Source organism: Chlorocebus sabaeus, chromosome 6, assembly GCF_047675955.1.
Source record: "Chlorocebus sabaeus isolate Y175 chromosome 6, mChlSab1.0.hap1, whole genome shotgun sequence".
In the NCBI taxonomy this organism is placed as follows: Eukaryota; Metazoa; Chordata; class Mammalia; order Primates; family Cercopithecidae; genus Chlorocebus; species Chlorocebus sabaeus.
Genome location: NC_132909.1, coordinates 2,619,700 through 2,640,368, shown reverse-complemented (window position 1 = coordinate 2,640,368; position 20,669 = coordinate 2,619,700). Strand labels below are relative to the sequence as shown.

Genomic DNA, 20,669 nt, shown 5'->3' with positions numbered 1-20,669 from the left:
CTGACAGAAGAATACAAGGCAAAATCAGCGGAGGGAAAAGGCAAATGGAAAAAATGCAGAGGAAACGAGGCAGGAACTTCCAGGAGTCCCCTCCCAGTGGGGTCACCAGGGGATACTGCACAAAATATGAAGGGAGGGGGAAGAAGCACAGTCTGAAAACAATAAAAATGGTGAAAAAAAATAGAAAAGGAAAGAAAGAGAAAGAGAAAAAGAAAGAGAAAGAGGAAGGAAGGGAGAGAGGGAGGGAGGGAGGAAGGGAGGGAGGGAGGAAGGGAGGGAGGGAGGAAGGGAGGGAGGAAAGGAGGAAGGGAGGGAGGAAGGAAGGAAGGGAGGAAGGAAGGGAGGAAGGGAGGGAGGGAGGGAGGGAGGAAGGGAGGGAGGGAGGGAGGGAGGGAGGAAAGAAAGGAGGGAAGGAGGGAGGGAGGAAGCAAGCAAGGCCAGGCGTGGTGGCTCATGCTTGTAATCCTAGCACTTTGGGAGGCTGAGATGGGTGGATCACCTGAGTTCAGTAGTTCAGGAGTTCAAGACCAGCCTGGCTAACGTGGTGAAACCCTGTCTCTACCAAAAATACAAAAATTAGCCAGGCGTGGTGGCGTGCACCTGTAATCCCAGCTACTTGGGAAGCTGAGGCAGGAGAGTCGCTTGAACCCAGGAGGCGGAGGTTGCAGTGAGCCGAGATCGCACCCCTGCACTCCAGCCTTGGTGATAGAGCAAGACTCCATCTCAAAAAAAAAAAAAAAAAAAAAAAAAAAAAAGAAAAAGAAAAAAAAAAAAAAACTCCTGCTAGCCTCTTAACCTCACATTGGTCCTATGAAGTCGATAAAACTTTTATTCCTCTTTATACAAATGGAAAAAGTTCAAGAAGTTGCAGCTCATGATCCACAGCTGACAAATGGTAGTGCCACGGCTTGAAAGGAAGCCTTTCTGACTCCAACCTCCATGCTCTTAAGCACAGCAGCATAAGGCCCACGAAACACCCACGGGCTACGGGCCACGGGCCACTAGAGCAAACTCCAAGCGTAATCCGTGGGGCAGGGGATTAATAGACGACTCACCTTGAGGCGCATCCTGAGTCATCTGGGAAGATATTCTCCATACACATGCGAAGTGTCATTAAATCACGACAATGCTTCAGGCAGAACGAAGCTATTACCAAATGTTCTATGTTGCCAATATAAATGAACACTTCTTCAAAGAAATTCATCACTTCTGTTACAAATTCTTTTTCCTGAGTTTCAAATAAACTAACGAATAATTCCTGGAAACCTATGGCTTCCCTGTCAGCTTCACATTGACTTAAACTTTTAAGGGATTGGGTTATTTCCTGCTGTAGGTCTTTTGACAGTGGAAAACCAAAGGATGTCTCCAGCATGCTGACAATTTCTTCTGCTGAAATTCCAAACATGAATATCCCCACCTGGGTCAAGTGGGTTTGAGGCTGAATCACAGTTGCTTTTACAAGCTGAGTTATGCTTCCAATGGCCGGGTTAGGATCGTCTTTGGGTCGTTTGAGCAAATAAAACATGGCGGCACAAAACTCTTGGATACACAGATGGACGAAGGTAAAACAGTCCCCTCTCCTTTGGAGAAGTCTCATACCCACCCACATCAAGCCCTCAGACTCAGATAACCCATTCCTCCGGAGATCCTCATGGCAAAAGACGAATGTGTATGTCCATACTCCCTCTGCAGCCAAAGCACACAGGTTTTTTAGTCGGGCTCTGTTCACCTTAGGCACAAAACTCTGACTTCCTGCTTTGAACACATTTGTTAAGAAGGATGCATATAAAGAGGTGGTGTTTTGGGAGTTTATTTCAAGGTCTTCTCCCCTCTCTAGCCTCTGTTTCACGCAAGTACAGACCAACCAGCATATAAAGGGATTATGGCACAAGATAAACAGCGGTCCATTATCTCTCACAAAATTGAAGACTTTCAAGGCTTTGTTCTTCTCACCAAAGTAGTAGGAGAAATACGACTTCTTTTCAGATTCAGTGAATCCTGAGAGCTTTATGAGTTTTGGATGCTGCAACATAAAATAGTATTTTTGCATAGCCAGTTTTCCTAATGCAATGAGCAGAGAGGATTCTGGAAGCATCTTTTTTTGCAACAAACTGCTCAGGATAATTGGCGGTGGCTGCCGCGGCCTCCAGTCATCGCTCAAGTCGGCCTTAAATGTCAAGTTAAACTTCAGTTGCTCAAAGCCATCCATGATGAACAGAATTCTCTCCGGCTGGGAAAAAATGTCTTCGATCGTCTCTGAAGACTCAGGCCAGTCCCTAGAGAGGAGCTCCAGTAAGCTGGTCTCTGTGACACCGTTCATTTCATAGACATTGAGGAAAAACACAAATGTGAACCTATCCTTCCATAAGTTTCCCTCTGCCCAGTCCAACATCACTTTTCTTAGAAGGGTTGTTTTTCCAATTCCATCGGAACCTTCCAGGACCACAGTGTGGAGTCTAGCCGTAGCAGTATATGCGCCATTCAATTCTTTATACTTATTTTTCATGGTTTCTTTGTAGAAATGCTCAGGGATGGGAAGACAGGTTTCCTTCTCCCATATGAGTTGAAATTTTTCCTTCATATGCTTTCTATATGGGTTTAGCTTATCTGTGAGAACAGGATATAAGATAATTAAAAATGCACTCATTCTTTTATACTCCTCAGAACTGTAAACCAAAAATAAAATTCTAATACTCGTCAGCCATCTGAATCCAGGGTGCTTTTAAAATTTAACCTGAGAGACTGGTTCACGCCATGATGGGAAGTGGGGGTCAGACGTACTTCATTGTACCTCTCCGTTAACACAAACACAGGCTTTGAGTCTGATAAGAAATATTTTACAGCCTATTCTCTCGGAAGGCTTCCTCTGCAAGTAAGGACGTGGCTCTCCATAATCCTATATCTTAACCCAGACATTTCCTTTTCTTTGATCCCAGGTCTTTAGATAAACTCAACCAGTTGTCAACCGGAGAATTTTTTCTTTTTATTTTTTGAGACGGAGTCTCGCTCTGTTGCCCAGGCTGGAGTGCAGTGGTGTGATCTCAGCTCACTGCAAGCTCCGCCTCCGGCCGTCAACCAGAGAATTTTTAAACCCATCTAGAACCTGGAAGCGTCCCCCTCACCCTGCTACCGGCTTCCAGTTGTCCCACCTTTCTGAACCAAACCAATGTATTTCTTATTGAAGTCTCACGTCTCCCTAAAATGTATAAAACCAGGGCCGGGCACAGTGGCTCATGCCTGTAATCCCAGCACTTTGGAAGGCCGAGCCAGATGGATCACCTGAGGCCAGGAGTTCGAAACCAGCCTGGCCAACATGGTGAAACCCCATCTCTACTAAAAATACAAAAGTTAGCCAAGGCGTGGTGGCGGGCGCCTGTAATCCCAGCTACTCGGGAGGCTGAGGCACAAGCATCACTTGAACCTGGGAGGCAGAGGTTGCAGTGAGCAGAGATTGTGCCATTGTACTCCAGCCTGGGTGACAGAGCGAGACTCTGTCTCAAAAAAAAATAAAATAAAAAATAAAAAAGTATAAAACCAAGCTGCACCCCAACTACCTTGGGTACATGTTCTCAGGACCTCCTGAGGGCTGTGTCACAGGCCATGGTCACTCATATTTGGCTCAGAATAAATCTTTTAAAATATATTACAGAATTTGACTCTTTTTGTTGGCAGAATGATGCCTAAAGATTCACTTGGAACACACACAGACTGGCGTACATATCGAGATAACCAGGCTGGCTAACTTTGTTAGGACCATAATCTGTCTGAAATCATGTTCATGGGAACACATGACCAAATTGGAAACCTAGACAGAGTGATGGCCACCGTACAGTGTGAACGCTGGAGAATTATATTCCAAGCTGGAAGAGGGGGTGGCATCTCCCCAGTAGAGGATCCAAAAGCACCACCATTTGCTGAAGCTCTATTGGGAATCAGAGCTGAAGCTATGACTACCGATCCCACACATTTCATCTCAACAACTCATTCAAATTCATCCTCTTTCTGCTTTCCAAAAAGGTTTGAGTGTATGTGTCTGGACTAATTTAGACTGATGAATAGATAGCAGGGGTCAGGTGCATGTCCCATGTCTGCTGGACTGGAAGCCATGAGCTCTAGGTTATTTCTCTTGCCCCACGCTGGCTGTACTCCATTTCGGAAATCCACCCCTGAACCATCAATTTTTTTCTTTTTCCTTTTGAGACGGGATCTCACTCTGTCGCCCAGGCTGGAGTGCAGTGGCGCAATGTCAGCTCACTGCAACCTCCCCCTCCCAGGCTCAAGTGATCCTCCTGCCTCAGCCTCCCAAGTAGCTGAAACTATAGGCGTGTGCCACCACGCTTGGCTAATTTTTGTTTTTTGGTGTAGGGTTTTTTTTTCTTTTTGTAGACATGGAATTTCACTATGTTGTCCAGGCTGGTTTCGACCTCCTGGGCTCAAGTGATCCACCCACTTTGGCCTCCCAAAGTGCTGGAATTACAGACATGAGACACCGTGCCCCACCGGAACCCGGAACCATCATTCTTTTGACCTGCCTTTATGGTCTTTACCTGCCTTTCTGTCACTTCATTTTGGTCAACAGTTATAGCAATTGAGATTTGAGCGTTTCCATTCAAACACCCGGTGTTATTCCAACTATTAGAAACAAAATCCTACTCCACCTTCTATTCTCAGCCAGCTTTGCCTTCTCTATACAGCAGGACAGACACGAAGAGCTTATTCCTTTCACCCTTCAGTGGCAGCTCATGTATGCTCCTAAAATGACAATGGCGGCCGGGCGCGGTGGCTCAAGCCTGTAATCCCAGCACTTTGGGAGGCCGAGACGGGCGGATCACTAGGTCAGGAGATCGAGACCATCCTGGCTAACACGGTGAAACCCCGTCTCTACTAAAAAAAAAAAAAATACAAAAAACTACCCGGGCGTGGTGGCGGCGCCTGTAGTCCCAGCTACTCAGGAGGCTGAGGCAGGAGAATGGCATAAACCCGGGAGGCGGAGCTTGCAGTGAGTCGAGATCGCACCACTGCACTCCAGCCTGGGTGACAGAGCGAGACTCTGTCTCAAAAAAAAAAAAAAAAAAAAAAAGACAATGGCTTCGGTGTCTCTTGATGGCAGTCTCTCTTAATCCTGATGATTAAGAACCAGGATCGCCTCTGGTATTTGCAGTGACAGCTGTTAGCAAGCCAAAATTTAGAAACACAAGAATTTTGGCCGGGTATGGTGGCTCACACCTGTAATCTCAGCACTTTGGGAGGCTGAGGTAGACGGATCACTTGAGGCCAGGAGCTCGAGACCAGGCTGGCCCACATGGTGAAACCCTGTCTCTACTAAAAATAAAAAAATTAGGCTGGGTGTGGTGGTACGTGCCTGTGGTGCCACCTACTCAGGAAGATGAGGCACAAGAATTACTTGAACCTTTGAGGTGGAGATTGCAATAAGCTAGCATTACACCACTACACTCAAGCCTGGGCAACAGCCTGAGACTCTCTCAAAAAAAAATTTTACTGTATCAATTGTCTCTACAATTGGTCTTGTCTATATAACCTTTCCTAATTTCTGCATTCTCTTTAATTAAACTGATGATAGCAGGTCACCTATCAGCAAAGTATATATATATGTAAATATACAAATTATATATATGTAAATATACAAATTTTATATATATATATATATATTTTTTTTTTTGAGATGAACTCTCGCTCTTGTCCCCCAGGCTGGAGTGCGATGGCGCCATCTCGGCTCACTGCAACCTCTGCCTCCCGGGTTCACACGATTCCCCTGCCTCAGCCTCCCATGTAGCTGGGATTACAGGCGCGTGCCACCACGCCCGGCTAATTCTTGTATTTTTATTAGAGACGGGGTTTCACCACATAGGCCAGGCTGGTCTCGAACTCCTGACCTCAGGTGATCCGCCCGCCTCAGCCTCCCAAAGTGCTGGGATTACAGGTGTGAGCCACCACACCCAGACACAAAATGCATATTTTATGCAAAGTTTATCTGATGAGTGATGAGAAATGGGGAAGGGAGAAGAATTAAAATCCTGTTTATAATCTGAGTTTTCAAATTTCAGAAAAATCTTGAGTGGGGAAGGGACTGAAAGGAAGTAGACTGCAAAGGGGCCCTGTGGTCGCTCACAAAGGCAAGGACGGTTCCACCGATGGTCTTTGTTCTCCTTGCACGCTGACTGTGGACACCACAGGAGTGAACAGCATCCACTTTATTCTCCACTATATCCCTTTAACATCACCGCACAGGAGTTATTTAAGTCTCTGGGCAGTGACTGTCTTCGTACAAAGTTAATATTGTAACACTGTCTCGAATTTAAAACATACATGCTAGGCACGGTGGCTCACGCCTGTAATCCCAGCGTGTTGGGAGTGCTGAGGCAGGAGGAGCACTTGAGGCCAGGAGTCCGAGACCAGCTTGGCCAACATAGTGAGACTCCATCTCTATTAAAAAATTAAATTAAAAAAAATGCAGATAAAGAGAAGGGAAATAAAGTCATTCCAAAAATTTCATCGATGTATGTAGTCATGCTCATAGCTTAATCTGTGTCTTTATTACTCTGTATTTTTCTTCTGCCCGATTTTTCTCTCTATAGTAGAATTATACTACATATACTATTTTCAAACATGGTTTTTGACTGAATAATATATTATGGACATCTTTCTAAATTCATGCACATTTTTCATCACAAAACCCTATGCTATTTATTAAAAAATATATATATATAATTTTTGAGACAGAATCTCACTGTGTGGCCCAGGCTAGAGTGCAGTAGTGTGATCTTGGCTCACTGCAACTTCTGCCTCCCAGGTTCTAGTGATTCTCATGCCTCAGCCTCCCGAGCAGCTGGGATTACAGGCGTGTGCTGCTACGCGTGGGTAATTTTTGTATTTTTAGTAGAGACAGGGTCTCACCATGTTGGCCAGGCTGGTCTCAAACTCCTGACCTCACATGATCAGCCCACCTTGGCCTCCCAAAGTGCTGGGATTATAGGCGTGAGCCACCGCGCCTGGCAAAACCCTATGCTATTTAATTGAATGTATTTATCATTATATTATTCACTTTCTATATTTGTCCATAATAAACATTTGCTGACATCCAAGGTTTTTTGAGACAAAATTCATAAGCAAGGTTATTTAAAACTGATGATTCGCACCTGTAATCCCAGCACTTTGGGGGGCCGAGGCGGGTGGATCGCGAGGTCGAGAGATCGAAACCATCCTGGCCAAAGTGGTGAATCCCCGTCTCCACTAGAAATAGAAAAATTAGCCGGGCGTGGTGGTGAGTGCCTGTAGTCTCAGTTACTCGGGAGACTGAGGCAGGAGAATCGCTTGAACCCAGGAGGCGGAGGTTGCAGTGAGCCAAGATCGCGCCACTGCACTCCAGCTTGGGTGACAGAGTGAGACTCCGTCTCAAAAAAATAGAAAAACAAAAAACAAAAACCAAAACCCAATGATTTATCATTATTTGTGGTATATCTATGATGTACCAGAAATATAGGCACCAAAGATATAATAAAAGATAAAATCTATATGTTAAAGTTTTTTTTTATTAAAGGCAAGAAAAATGAAGCCTTTGACCCCTATTTCCAGCAACTCAGGTGACAGCACTCAGTGACCTGCTCTCATTCTCTTAGAATGAAAAGGTCACCTTAAAAATATTCATGTCGGCCGGGCGCGGTGGCTCACGCCTGTAATCCCAACACTTTGGCAGGCCAAGGCGGGCGGATCATGAGGTCAGGAGATCGAGACCATCCTGGCTAACATGGTGAAACCCCGTCTCTACTAAAAACACAAAAAATTAGCCGGGCGTGGTGGCGGCCCCTGTAGTCTCAGCTACTCGGGAGGCTGAGGCAGGAGAATGGCGTGAACCCGGGAGGCGGAGCTTGCAGTGAGCTGAGACCAGCCACTGCACTCTAGCCTGGGCGACAGGGTGAAACTCCATCTCAAAAGAAAAAAAAAAAAAATTGTCATATCTTAGAGATGAAATATAACATTTAGGACCTCAGCGTCTCAAGTGAGAAACCCTCAGTTCAGACATTGACTCGGTCATTTTTTCATCCGCCAACATAGAACATTAATCAGCAGAAAAGTCAAAGACACTAACCACACAGATAAAGAAAACTGCCAGGTGCAGTGTCTCACACCTGTAATCCCAGCACTTGGGGAGGCCGAGGCGGGCGGATCACCAGAGGTCAGGAGTTCGAGACCAACCTGACCAACATGGTGACATCCCGTCTCTACTAAAAATACAAAAATTAGCTGGGTGTGGTGGTGCATGCCTGTAATCCCAAATGCTCAGGAGGCTGAGGCAGGAGAATCGTTTGAACCCGGGAGGCAGAGGTTGCAGTGAACCAAGATCACACCACTGCCCGCCAACCTGGGCAACAGAACAAGACACCATCTCAAAAAAAAACGAAAAACAAGAAACAAAAAACAAACAGAAAACACACAAAAAAACAAAAAACACGGCAAGCAATTCCAAACCAAATACAATACCCTCAAGCATGCGGGGATATGAAATAAGGTCTCAAATTAGAATTACCAACACAAAGAACAAACATGAACAAAACAGAAATCAATGTAACAGCAGTTGATTGAACTCAAAAGTAAAGGGAGAAGATAACAATCATCAGAAACAAACGCTAATTACTAGATACCTAATAGGGAATATGTTTAGTTTTTCTTAAGTATCCCCCCAGAGGAGGGTGTAGACCCCATCAATGAGTCCAGTAGAACTGGTTTGGAGTCAGATCTGTCACTTTTGGAAAAGTCACATAACACATGGGAACCTTGTTTTGTCCAGTTTTCTCACTTGTAAACCTTTCCTGGGTTGTGATGAGAATGAAAAGACATTCTGTAGAAAGAGTGCTTCCAGGACGTGAGGGCAACCTGGCTGTGATGTCTGTCACCCCATTGATCGCCAGGGCTATTGGCTGATCTGGTCGGCTGGGTGGGTATCCGCTTCCTCCCTCACTGCTCCATGTGCGTCCGTTCTGAAGCTCTGCCCTGGGTCAAAGGCGATGACAACCTTCCCCCATAGAAGACGACTGTTCTTTGGGCACGGGCAGAAGAGAAGCTGTGCACCCCTACCAGAACCTCCAAACAAGCTTGCAAGAGTGCTTCCTGTAGTACCCGGGACATATGCTGTCTGTGACTGTCTTAAATACTAAGATTCTACCTACTCCTTGGTACATGTCTGGTCAACAAAGACAGGCAGTTAGGCATGGGCTCACTCCTGTAATCCCAGCACTTTGGGAGGTCTAGGCAGGCGGATTGCTTGAGCCTGGGAGTTCAAGACCAGCCTGAGCAACATGGCAAGACCCTGTCTCAAAAAAAAAAAAAAAAAAAAAAAAGAAGGCAACTACCATACTAGAATTCCATCTCAGTAGACCTGGCAATGCAGACACTAACTGGCCACTCATCTCCCATAACAACGACTCCACTTGGGGTGGGAAAATGGGAAGACACTCCTTAGGTGAATGGTTTGTATCAGGACGTCATCCGTCCCCAGTTCATCACTGGCCCACATACGAATGGCCCTGGCCTGCAACTCTTTTCCTGCCTTCAACTCTCACCTTGGCCCACACACATTCTCACCTGATGGAGGGGATGGCCACTCATTCAACAACGATATCGCCTTGTTCCCAGTACACCAGCCTTCCCCCTACCCGGGTCCTCGCCCCTTCATCCAGCACTTACTTCTTATCTCTTCCTGGGCCTTCGTCCAGAGATCTTTCCTATCGATCTGTAGAAACAGGTGCAGTGTCACCTCCCATGCCTGCTTTCCCGGGTAATGTTTGTTCAACAGCTTTGCTACGTCTTCTTTGGAAGCCTTCTTCAGCTCAGCCCAGGGGATTGGCTTGAGTTCAAATTTCTCCAAAGGTTGTTTGAGGAGCTCCTTAAATTTCCAAAACTCTTCCTTTCTGAGCTCCTTCAGATACCACAACAAGCCAAAATCCGAAAAAAAAGATTCTGCCATATCGCCCCAGGACTGTGAGCTCAGGTGTCTCCAGATGGAAAAGAAAGATCCTCAAAAATAAAGAATAAATGATACCTGGAGAAGAATGATATGATTACAGAGTTAAGTTTCAGCAGCCGAAAGCAGCTCAAAATTACTGATATCATCATACACATCTTGCATCAAACATTATCTAGGGAAGAAGCTTCATCTTTTTTCCAAACAAATTCATGTGAATGGTAGCGTTGACTGCCATTTAAGTGTCTTGTTTTTGTCTGACATGATGCTTTCATGAACAAGCGTTTCTGTGTAGCTTGGTGCATATAAGCACACATTTCTCTAGATTTATAAATTATAGGTCAAACAGCACACACAGGTCACCATGTTTGCTACATAATGCTCCATGATTTTCCCTTCTGGATATAATAACTGACATTCCTACCAGCATTCTGTGAGTTTGTTTGCTCTATAAACCTTCCCATACTTAGTATAGTCTAATCCAATTTTCATAATGAAAAAAATGAACTGATATTAAAATTACAGATGATCATATTCAGGAAGATGAAAATAAAGGAAGAAGATATAAAAGCAAATTTAGATTTTTTTGGTCTTGTTTGGGGGTATATGCCTTCTAATTATAGTAGATAAGGAAAAAGATTTATTATAGGTTAGCATTTGCAGACTAACAACTCGGACAGAAACAGAATGGTGAACTTTCCTACTATTAGAAACCCTCCAGATAATCATTGCAATTCAATAAAAGATAGGAAATGAAGTAGAAATATATGCTAGACAAAATGAGACAGGTGGCAAAAATAATACCATATATATAAAATATTATTTTATTTTATTTTTTGAGACGGAGTTTCACTCTTGTTGCCCAGACTAGAGTGCAATGGTATGACCTCAGCTCACTGCAATCTCTGCCTCCCAGGTTCAAGTGATTCTCCTGCCTCACCCTCCCAAGTAGCTGGGATTACAGGCACCTGCCACCATGCCTGGCTAATTTTCTTTTTGTGTGTATATTTTTAATAAAGACAGGGTTTCACCACGTTGGCCAGGCTGGTCTCAAACTCCTGACCTCGTGATCCACCTGCCTCAGCCTCCCAAAGTGCTGGGATTACAGGCATGATCCACTGCGCCCGGCCTCAGTATAATTTTAACACATATGAATGAAATAAAATTGCTCACTAATATATAGACTCACGTTGGATAAATAAAAATCTTGCTATATGTTGTTTATAAGAGAATCCTAGAAAATACACAGAAAAGTAAAATAGAAGAAGAAAAAGCCTGACAAATTCTTACCCAACAAAGTATTAATAGTATAAAAATATCAGCATTGAAAAACACTCAAGCTAGAAAGTACTAAATGGACAAAGAATTTTTGAACACCAAGATTCAGTTCCCCAAGATCTAGAATTCACGAGCGTATGTGCACCTGGCAATATCATTTTACACACAAGGAGATAATGACAAATACAATATCATTGTATCTGAGCTAATATACCTTTCAGATAATTACAAACGATTAGCGAAGGTTACATACCATCTATGGCCACATGCAAAAGAATAAATTTGGACCCTCGATACGACAAACAAAAATGAATGCAAAATGGACTGAAGATCTAAACGGAAGGCTCAAAGTGTGAAACTCCTAGAAGAAAACATAGGGCAAAAGCTTCCAGACACAGATTTGGCGATTATTTCTTGAATATGACACAGACAAAAGAAAAAATAGACAAACTGGACTTTATACAGATTTTAAAATTTTGTGCATTGAAAGACAGTATCGGCCAGGCGCAGTGGTACACACCGGTAATCCCAGCACTTTGGGAGGCCGAGGCAGGCGGATCACTGGAGGCCAGGGGTTTGAGAGCCCTGGCCAACATGGTGAAACCCTGTCTCTATTAAAAATACAAAAATTTGCCAGGCGTGGTGGTGCATGCTTGTAATCCCAGCTGCTCGGGAGGCGGAGGCTACAGCAAGCTTAGATTGCACCACTACACTTCAGCCTGGGTGACAGAGGGAGACTCTGTCTCAAAAACAAAGACAATATCAAAAGAGTAAAAAGTCAACCAACAGAATGGGAGAAAATATTTGCAAAGCATATATCTCACAAAGGATTAAAATCCAGATTACAGGGAATGCCTAAAACTCAGTAACAAAACAATCTTATTAACAATGAAGACATTCATACAGCCAACAGACACATGAAAAAATGCTCATCATCACTGGCCATCAGAGAAATGCAAATCAAAACCACAATGAGATACCATCTCACACCAGTTAGAATGGCGATCATTAAAAAGTCAGGAAACAACAGGTGCTGGAGAGGATGTGGAGAAATAGGAACACTTTTACACTGTTGGTGGGATTGTAAACTAGTTCAACCATTATGGAAAACAGTATGGCAATTCCTCAAGGATCTAGAACTAGATGTACCATATGACCCAGCCATCCCATTACTGGGTATATACCCAAAGGATTATAAATCATGCTGCTATAAAGACACATGCACACGTATGTTTACTGTGGCACTATTCACAATAGCAAAGACTTGGAATCAACCCAAATGTCCATCAGTGACAGACTGGATTAAGAAAGTGTGGCACATATACACCATGGAATACTATGCAGCCATAAAAAAGGATGAGTTTGTGTCCTTTGTAGGGACATGGATGCAGCTGGAAACCATCATTCTTAGCAAACTATCGCTAGAACAGAAAACCAAACACCACATGTTCCCACTCATAGGTGGGAACTGAACAATGAGATCACTTGGACTCGGGAAGGGGAACATCACACACCGGGGCCTATCATGGGGAGGGGGGAGGGGGGAGGGATTGCATTGGGAGTTATACCTGATGTAAATGACGAGTTGATGGGTGCTGACGAGTTGATGGGTGCAGCACACCAACATGGCACAAGTATACATATGTAACAAACCTGCACGTTATGCACATGTACCCTAGAACTTAAAGTATAATAATAATAAAAAATAAAAAAATTAAAAAAATAAAACAATGAGAAAAGGACTGGAATAGACATTTCTCCAAAGATATACAAATGGCCAATAGCCAATAAGCAAATACAAAGAGGCTCAACATCACCAACCATTAGGGAAATACAATTCACAACTACAATGAGATAATGCCTCACATCCACTAAGACGGTAACTACTGACAACAAAAAAGTCAAAACAAGCGTCGATGAGAAGGCACAGAAACTGGAACCCTTGTAGCCTACTGACGTATAAATGTTACATGGTTCAGCCACTGTGGAAAACCATATCGTATTTTCTGAAAAATATAAAAACAGAATTACCGTAAGATCCAGTAACCCAAAAGAATTGAAAGCAGATTCTCTCAAAGAGTTATCTGGACACTTATCTTAATAGGAGCCTTAGAGACCCAAGTGTTCATCAACAGATGAATGGAAAAGCAAAACGTGGTCTCAAGTGTTCATCAACAGATGAATGGAAAAGCAAACCGTGGTCTATAAATACAGCATTATACAGCCTTAAAAAGGAAGGAAGCCAGGCGTGGTGGCTCACACATAGAATCCCAGCACTTTGGGAGGCTGAGGAGAGTGGAATACCTGAGGTCAGTGGACCACCTGAGGTCACGAGTTGAAGACCAGCGTGGTCAACATGACGAAACCCCATCTCTATTAAAAATACAAAAAAAAATAGCCGGGTGTGGTGGCGGGTGCCTGTAGTTCCAGCTCTCGGGAGGCCGAGGCAGGAGAATGGCGTGAACCTGGGCGTTGGAGGTTGTAGTGAGAGGAAATTGCGTCATGGAACTCCACTCTGGGTGACAGAGCGGGACTCCGTCTGAAAAAAACAAGTAAGTAAATAAAGGAAGGAGATTCTGATGTATGCTGTGACAGGAATGAACCTCGAGGGCATGTACTAAGTGATATAAACCAGTCACAAAACGACAAATACTGTCTCATTAAATGTATATGAGGTACTTAAAGGGGTCAGAATCATAGAGACAAAGTAGAATGAGATGGTTGCCAGGGGCTGAAGAAGAAAATGGGGAGTTATTGTTTCATGAGGACAGTTTCAGTTTTACAAGATAAACAGTTACAGAGATGGATATGGCGATGCTTGCACAACATTATAGATGTATTTAGCACCATTGAACCGTACACTTAAAAACAGGTAAGATGGTAAGTTTTGTATTATGTCTATTTTACCACAATAAACTTTTTGAGACAAGGTCTCGCTCGGTGCCCAGGCTGAGTTCAGTGGCCCAATCACAGCTCCCTGCATACTCGACCGGCACCCCATCCCACACCCACTGGGACTCAAGGACCTCCTCAATCTCCCCACCTCCGCCTCCCAAGGAGCTGGGACTACGGGCACACACCGCCAGGCCCAGCTAACTTTTTTTTTTTTATTTTTGTAGAGCTGATGTCTTTGCTATGTTGCCCAGGCTGGTCTCAAACTCCTGGCTTCAAGTAATCCTCCCACCTCGGCCTCCCAAAGTGCTGAGATTACAGGCCAGAGCCACCACACCGGGGAAAAACAAAAAATTTAATATATCATTTAGGTAATGCACAAGAAAGAGTTTGTGGCATATGTATATGAAATATATGTATATACTTTTTAATGGGAAAGTGCTTCATTACAAATCAAATATGTACATTCCATTCAAGCACACATGGGACATTTACTAAATTTGACCTTATCTTGGGCATAAATAAAAACTGAAAGAGAAACACGCATTCTAAATCAGAGATCACTGGTCTCATTCAACAATCACAATACAATTAGAAAATAAAGGCAAAAGCATGGAAATCCATTGTTAAATTTTAAGTGTACATTTTAATATAACAGGCAAGTAAGAAGCTAACTTATTGAGAAAGGAATGGAAAAACTTCATGAAATAAACTTAAATGGCTGTTAAAAATAGGAAAAATTTCCTAGAAGCTCGTTTTCCATCCAGATTTGAAATCTATAGGCTGGGTACGGTGGCTCACGCCTGTAATCCTATCACTTTGGGAGGTGGTTGGGTCACCTGAGGTCGGGAGTTCAAGACCAGCCTGCCCAACATGGCGAAACCCCAACTCTACTAAAACTACAAAAAATTAGCAGGGTGTGATGGCAGGCACCTGTAATCCCAGTTACTTGGAAGGCTGAGGCAGGAGACTTGCTTGAACCTGGGAGGCAGAGGTTGCAGTGAGCCAAGATCATGCCATTGCACTCCAACCTGGGTGACAAAAGCAAAACTCAGTTTCAAATAAATAAATAAATAAATAAATAAATAATTTGCATCGTAATAAAAGGGGAAATGGATGTTAAACGCTGGTGGAAGAAATATAAATGCATGTAATTTTGGAGGAAAATGTGGCAACCTCTAGTAAAATGGAAAATGAAGAGTTTCTTCACCCCCACAATTTTACTCCCTGGTATCCATTCCAAAGTAGCCTTTGCAAATGTGCCCAGAGTTTTGTGTGCACAAATGGTCAATGCAGGCTTTTAAATAATTGTTAAAGGCAAAAAACCTAAATATTCATAAGTAAAAGAACAGTTAAGTAATGGTACAATATTATGGTACAGTCGGACCATTATATGGAATCAGACGGAGACTAGAGGGGCTGGAGGAGAAGAAACGGGGAGTTGTTTGATGGACATGGCATAGAGTTTCAGTTTGGTATGAACAGGTTCTAGGGATGGTGGTGATGACTGCACAGCAATGTGAATGTACTTAATGCCACTGAATTGTATTCTTAAAAATAGTTAAGATGGTGAGTTTTATGTATATTTCAGCAAAAGTTAAAAAAAAAAAAAAAATCCCTCACATCCCCTCAGTCTCTTCTCTGAACATTCCTTTCTCCTCCCTGCCCTAGGGGAAGCCTCCCTCTGCAGACAGAGTCTCCTGCGTTTCTCCCGTGCTGACGTTTCATCAGCCTCATTCTTCCAGCTGCGGAGTCCGGATAAGGGCTAGATACCCTCGCCGGTGCGTCCTAGCACCTCACAGACTTTAACTAGGCTCCGCCACCCATTACCATTTCGTGTTGTTGCCATCCAAGGTCCCTGGCACAATCTCCTCATTCCTCCCAGATTCTACCCCCGGCTCACCCCTACTCTCATGAAAGCAAACATTACTGACAACGGGATGAATATGTCATTTAGCATAAAATTAGGACATCCTAGAACTGGCTGAGAAAATATTACTTCGAAACCAATCAGCCAAGTCACCAAATCAACAGGTCTCAAACTTCCTTCTCCCCACTTCACTCCTCACTGCCAGAGATTCGTTGTTTTATTATTTGCCTCCCCAGGTTACCTGAATCCCTCAATCAGAACCAACAAACCGAGTCTGGAAAATGGACCTTCAGTTTTCGATACTTTCATCGTTTCTCAGCTCTCCAAGACCTCCACTTTACTGTATCTCTAATTCAAGTTTAGAAAAAACAAAAGGAGGAGACAATGCCTTCTGGAAGAGTCCCATTCTCTCACCTAATTTAGAGTTGGGAAACACAAAAGAGTAACTAGTGAAAGTGCTGGGTACACAATCTCTCTGCAAATGTATCTGGCTTTCATTCCAGGCCAGGAACAGTAGCTCTCATCTGTAATCTCAGCATGCTGGGAGGGCAAGGCGGGCAGATCACCTGAGGTCAGGTGTTCGAGACCAGCCTGGGCAACATGGCAAAACCCCTGTCTCTACTGAAAATACAAAAGTTAGCCAGGTGAGGTGGAGGGCGCTTGTTGTCCTAGCTACTCGGGAGGCTGAGGCAGGAGAATAGCTTGAACCTGGGAGGCGGAGGTTGCAGTGGGCCGAGGTCGCGCCATTGCACTCCAGCCTGGGTGACAAAATGAAACTCTGTCTCAAAACAATAAATAAATAAATAAATAAATGCTTTTCACTACAGTGCATCCTTGCCAAAACAAAAGGTCAAGACTTGATCATTTCTGGTGCCCTCGTACCTGTTCTTTATGCACTCCAGACCTTCAGGAAGCACTGAGAGTTCAGGGAAATGAAGAAGAAAGAAAGGCCGGTGGGGAAGACTTACCCAACCAAGTCCGTGGTCCTCCGCGCTGGAACGCAACAAAGAACAGCTGTGGAAACTAAGCATAAAAGGCCCTGGCTGCTCGTGACTGGCCACAGAATCTCTCCTTTTCATTGGCTGTGGTGGATATTGATGACTAGACCCAGAGGGCAATTGTTTAGGTTTGTTTTTAACTCCTCAGGTGTGAATGCTTTCCCCCCACCTGGAAAGTCCCGTGCTGCTATCAGTATTATCTCGCTATGTAATATAATATGATCACAGGGGTTCTGCGAACTATCTTCTCCCCACCCATGAGAGCTAGTTTGGAGACTAGTAATGGGAACCACTGGGCTGATAATCTGAGTATGTGACTCCTCCTACGAACTTCCTAAGGGAACCGATTTTGTGCATGTCTCAACTTTCGCTTTAAAAGTTGAGCACTTCAAAAGGAGCACTTGTATATAAGGAAATCAATGAATATGCTTGAATAACTGGCTTTGAAGCAGAAGTTAGAATCTGCAGGTGTCTCCAAACGTCTTGTTACCCTCATCATTGACTCCTGTGCGAATGCTGGCCCCTCTTCGCTCTCATCCCCATTATCCACCCGCAGCTGCCATTCTTGTCTCCACCCTCTTTAGCATTAATTGAATGCTAATGGTGTAAAAGCCCTACCGCTAAATGCATTTCCTGCAAGATCCTTCTCTTCACAGCCCTCTGAAGTAGATAGCATTATTATTCCCATTGTCAAAGATGCTTGAGGCCATCAGGGTGGAGGCTACAGTTGAGAACATTCCTACTTGGTCACCCTGAATTTTAACCTTAACCGCTCCATGGTGCTGCCTCCCAGGCATCATTGATCCCAGTGAGGCTTAGGAAGGTCTGTGTTGGATCTATGGGAAGATGTGGCTCAGTTCTACCTAATGAGACTGAGCTAAGAGACTCAAAGAATCTTTCCTCTCCAGGATCTTGGCCTTTCTTTAACCCAGCTACTCACCATCAAAAGTCTGACCTGACCTCTTTACCCTGCCTGATTAAACCATCCTTAGCTGGGCCAGCGTGCATCCATTAGAGGCTGTGTCTTGATCTCCCTTTTTTCAGTTTTTCTGATAGCTGCCACAGGATCTGGCGTAGAAGGTTAGAAGTGGTTAAGCACCTGAGCTGGAACAGCAACCTCTATTCTAGACTGTTGGTGTGGCTGTGGACAAGCATTTATTAACTTCACTTTTTTCTTCCTCCTCTGTGAAATGAAGAGGATGATGATCATGATGATACTGATGATGGTGGTGGTTATGGTGATGATGATGATGGTGATGGTGAAGATGAAGATTATGGTGATGATGGTGATGATGGTGGTGATGGTGATGATGGTGATGATGGTGGTGATGGTGATGACAGTGATGGTGAAGATGAAGATTATGATGATGGTGATGATGGTGATGGTGAAGATGAAGATTATGATGATGGTGATGGTGATGATGATGGTGATGATGATGACGGTGATGGTGAAGATGAAGATTATGATGGTGGTGATGATGATGATGATGATGGTGATGGTGAAGATGAAGATTATGATGATGATGATGGTGATGATGATGACGGTGATGGTGAAGATTATGATGATGGTTATGGTGATGATGATGATGGTGATGGTGAAGATGAGGATTATGATGATGGTGATGATGGTGATGATGGTGATGATGATGGTGATGGTGGTGATGATGGTGATGATGGTGATGATGGTGATGATGATGGTGATGATGATGATGATGGTGATGGTGAAGATGAAGATTATGATGATGATGATGGTGATGATGACGGTGAAGATGAAGATTATGATGATGATGATGGTGATGATGATGACGGTGATGGTGAAGATTATGATGATGGTTATGGTGATGATGATGATGGTGATGGTGAAGATGAAGATTATGATGGTGGTGATGATGGTGATGATGATGGTGATGGTGAAGATGAAGATTATGATGGTGGTGATGATGATGATGATGATGGTGATGGTGAAGATGAAGATTATGATGATGGTGATGGTGATGATGATGATGGTGATGGTGAAGATGAAGATTATGATGGTGGTGATGGTGATGATGGTGATGGTGAAGATGAAGATTATGATGGTGGTGATGGTGATGATGGTGATGGTGATGGTGAAGATGAAGATTATGATGGTGGTGATGGTGATGATGGTGATGGTGATGGTGAAGATGAAGATTATGATGGTGGTGATGATGATGATGATGATGGTGATGGTGAAGATGAAGATTATGATGATGGTGATGGTGATGATGATGATGGTGATGGTGAAGATGAAGATTATGATGGTGGTGATGATGGTGATGATGATGGTGATGGTGAAGATGAAGATTATGATGATGGTGATGGTGATGATGATGATGGTGATGGTGAAGATGAAGATTATGATGGTGGTGATGGTGATGATGGTGACGGTGATGGTGAAGATTATGATGGTGGTGATGATGATGATGATGATGGTGATGGTGAAGATGAGGATTATGATGATGATGATGGTGATGATGATGACGGTGATGGTGAAGATTATGATGATGGTGATGGTGATGATGATGATGGTGATGGTGAAGATGAGGATTATGATGATGGTGATGATGGTGATGGTGAAGATGAAGATTATGATGGTGGTGATGATGGTGATGGTGAAGATGAAGATTATGATGGTGGTGATGATGGTGATGATGGGGGGCAGGAAGGGGGGGCTGGGCTGTCACTCAGTTTCTCATTTGTGAATTGCTTTTTCTTTTCCTTAAAGATTTACTTGATTTTGTATATTTTTGTGTGTATATTTATGCAAAATACGATTTTCCAGTTAATACAAAATCATAAATTTTTCCAAAATTTGAGCTTTTCTATTTATTGTTTATGGTATTGTAGGGGTAGAGTTGTTTTAAAATGTATTAATGTCTATTTTTATTAATCTTATCATTTGTGGGTGATATAAATACTTCCTATCCTGAAAGTCAACTGTTTCCCTATATTTTCTTTCACACATTAACATCTCTTTTTACATTTTCAATTTGCTTATACATAATAAATCTTCAAAATGTGATGTAGTGGTTCAATTTTATCTATTGATACCAATTACTTCAACATATATATTGCACAGCCTATCTTCCCATACCAATTTTCTGGCGCCATCCACTTGATATGAAACACCCACCTGTTGCCTTGGTCTCTTTCTGTAAATTTTGTTGTACTATATTTGTCTATTTTCTATTACTGCTACAATATCATACGACTTTACAAATATTGAATATTGGCCAGGTGCAGTAGCTCACGCCTGTAATCCCAGCACTATGGGAGGCCGAGGTGGGCGGATCACCTGAGGTCAGGAGTTTGAGACCGGCCTGGCCAACATGGAGAAATCCCGTCTCTACTAAAAATACAAAATTAGCTGGGTGTGGTGGCACACGCCTGTAATCCCAGCTACTTGGGAGACTGAGGCATTAGAATTGCTTGAACCCAGGAGGCAGAGGTTCTAGCGAGCCAAGATCGTGCCACTGCACTCCAGCCTGGGTGTCAGAGTGAGACTCTGTCTCAAAAAAAAAAAAAAAAAAAAAAAGTCTCTTGGCAAAAAGTTGGAAGTTGCATCTTATCCACATGTAACAAATATGTAGTTAGAGACCCTTTTGATAAAGCCTATTCACAAGTATTCCCT

The 20,669-nt window shown here is 43.5% G+C and overlaps 1 protein-coding gene across 1 annotated transcript in view; it reads right to left on the bottom strand.

Moving 5' to 3' along the window:
* The window catches only part of NLRP9 (NLR family pyrin domain containing 9), a 31,059-nt gene extending 21,077 nt beyond the window's left edge, over window positions 1-9,982 (bottom strand). The window contains 2 exon segments of the mRNA XM_073017214.1: window positions 1,056-2,607; window positions 9,703-9,982. Coding sequence (XP_072873315.1) covers window positions 1,056-2,607; window positions 9,703-9,982 — 1,832 coding nt within the window.
* Between the last annotated feature and the right edge of the window lie 10,687 nt (window positions 9,983-20,669).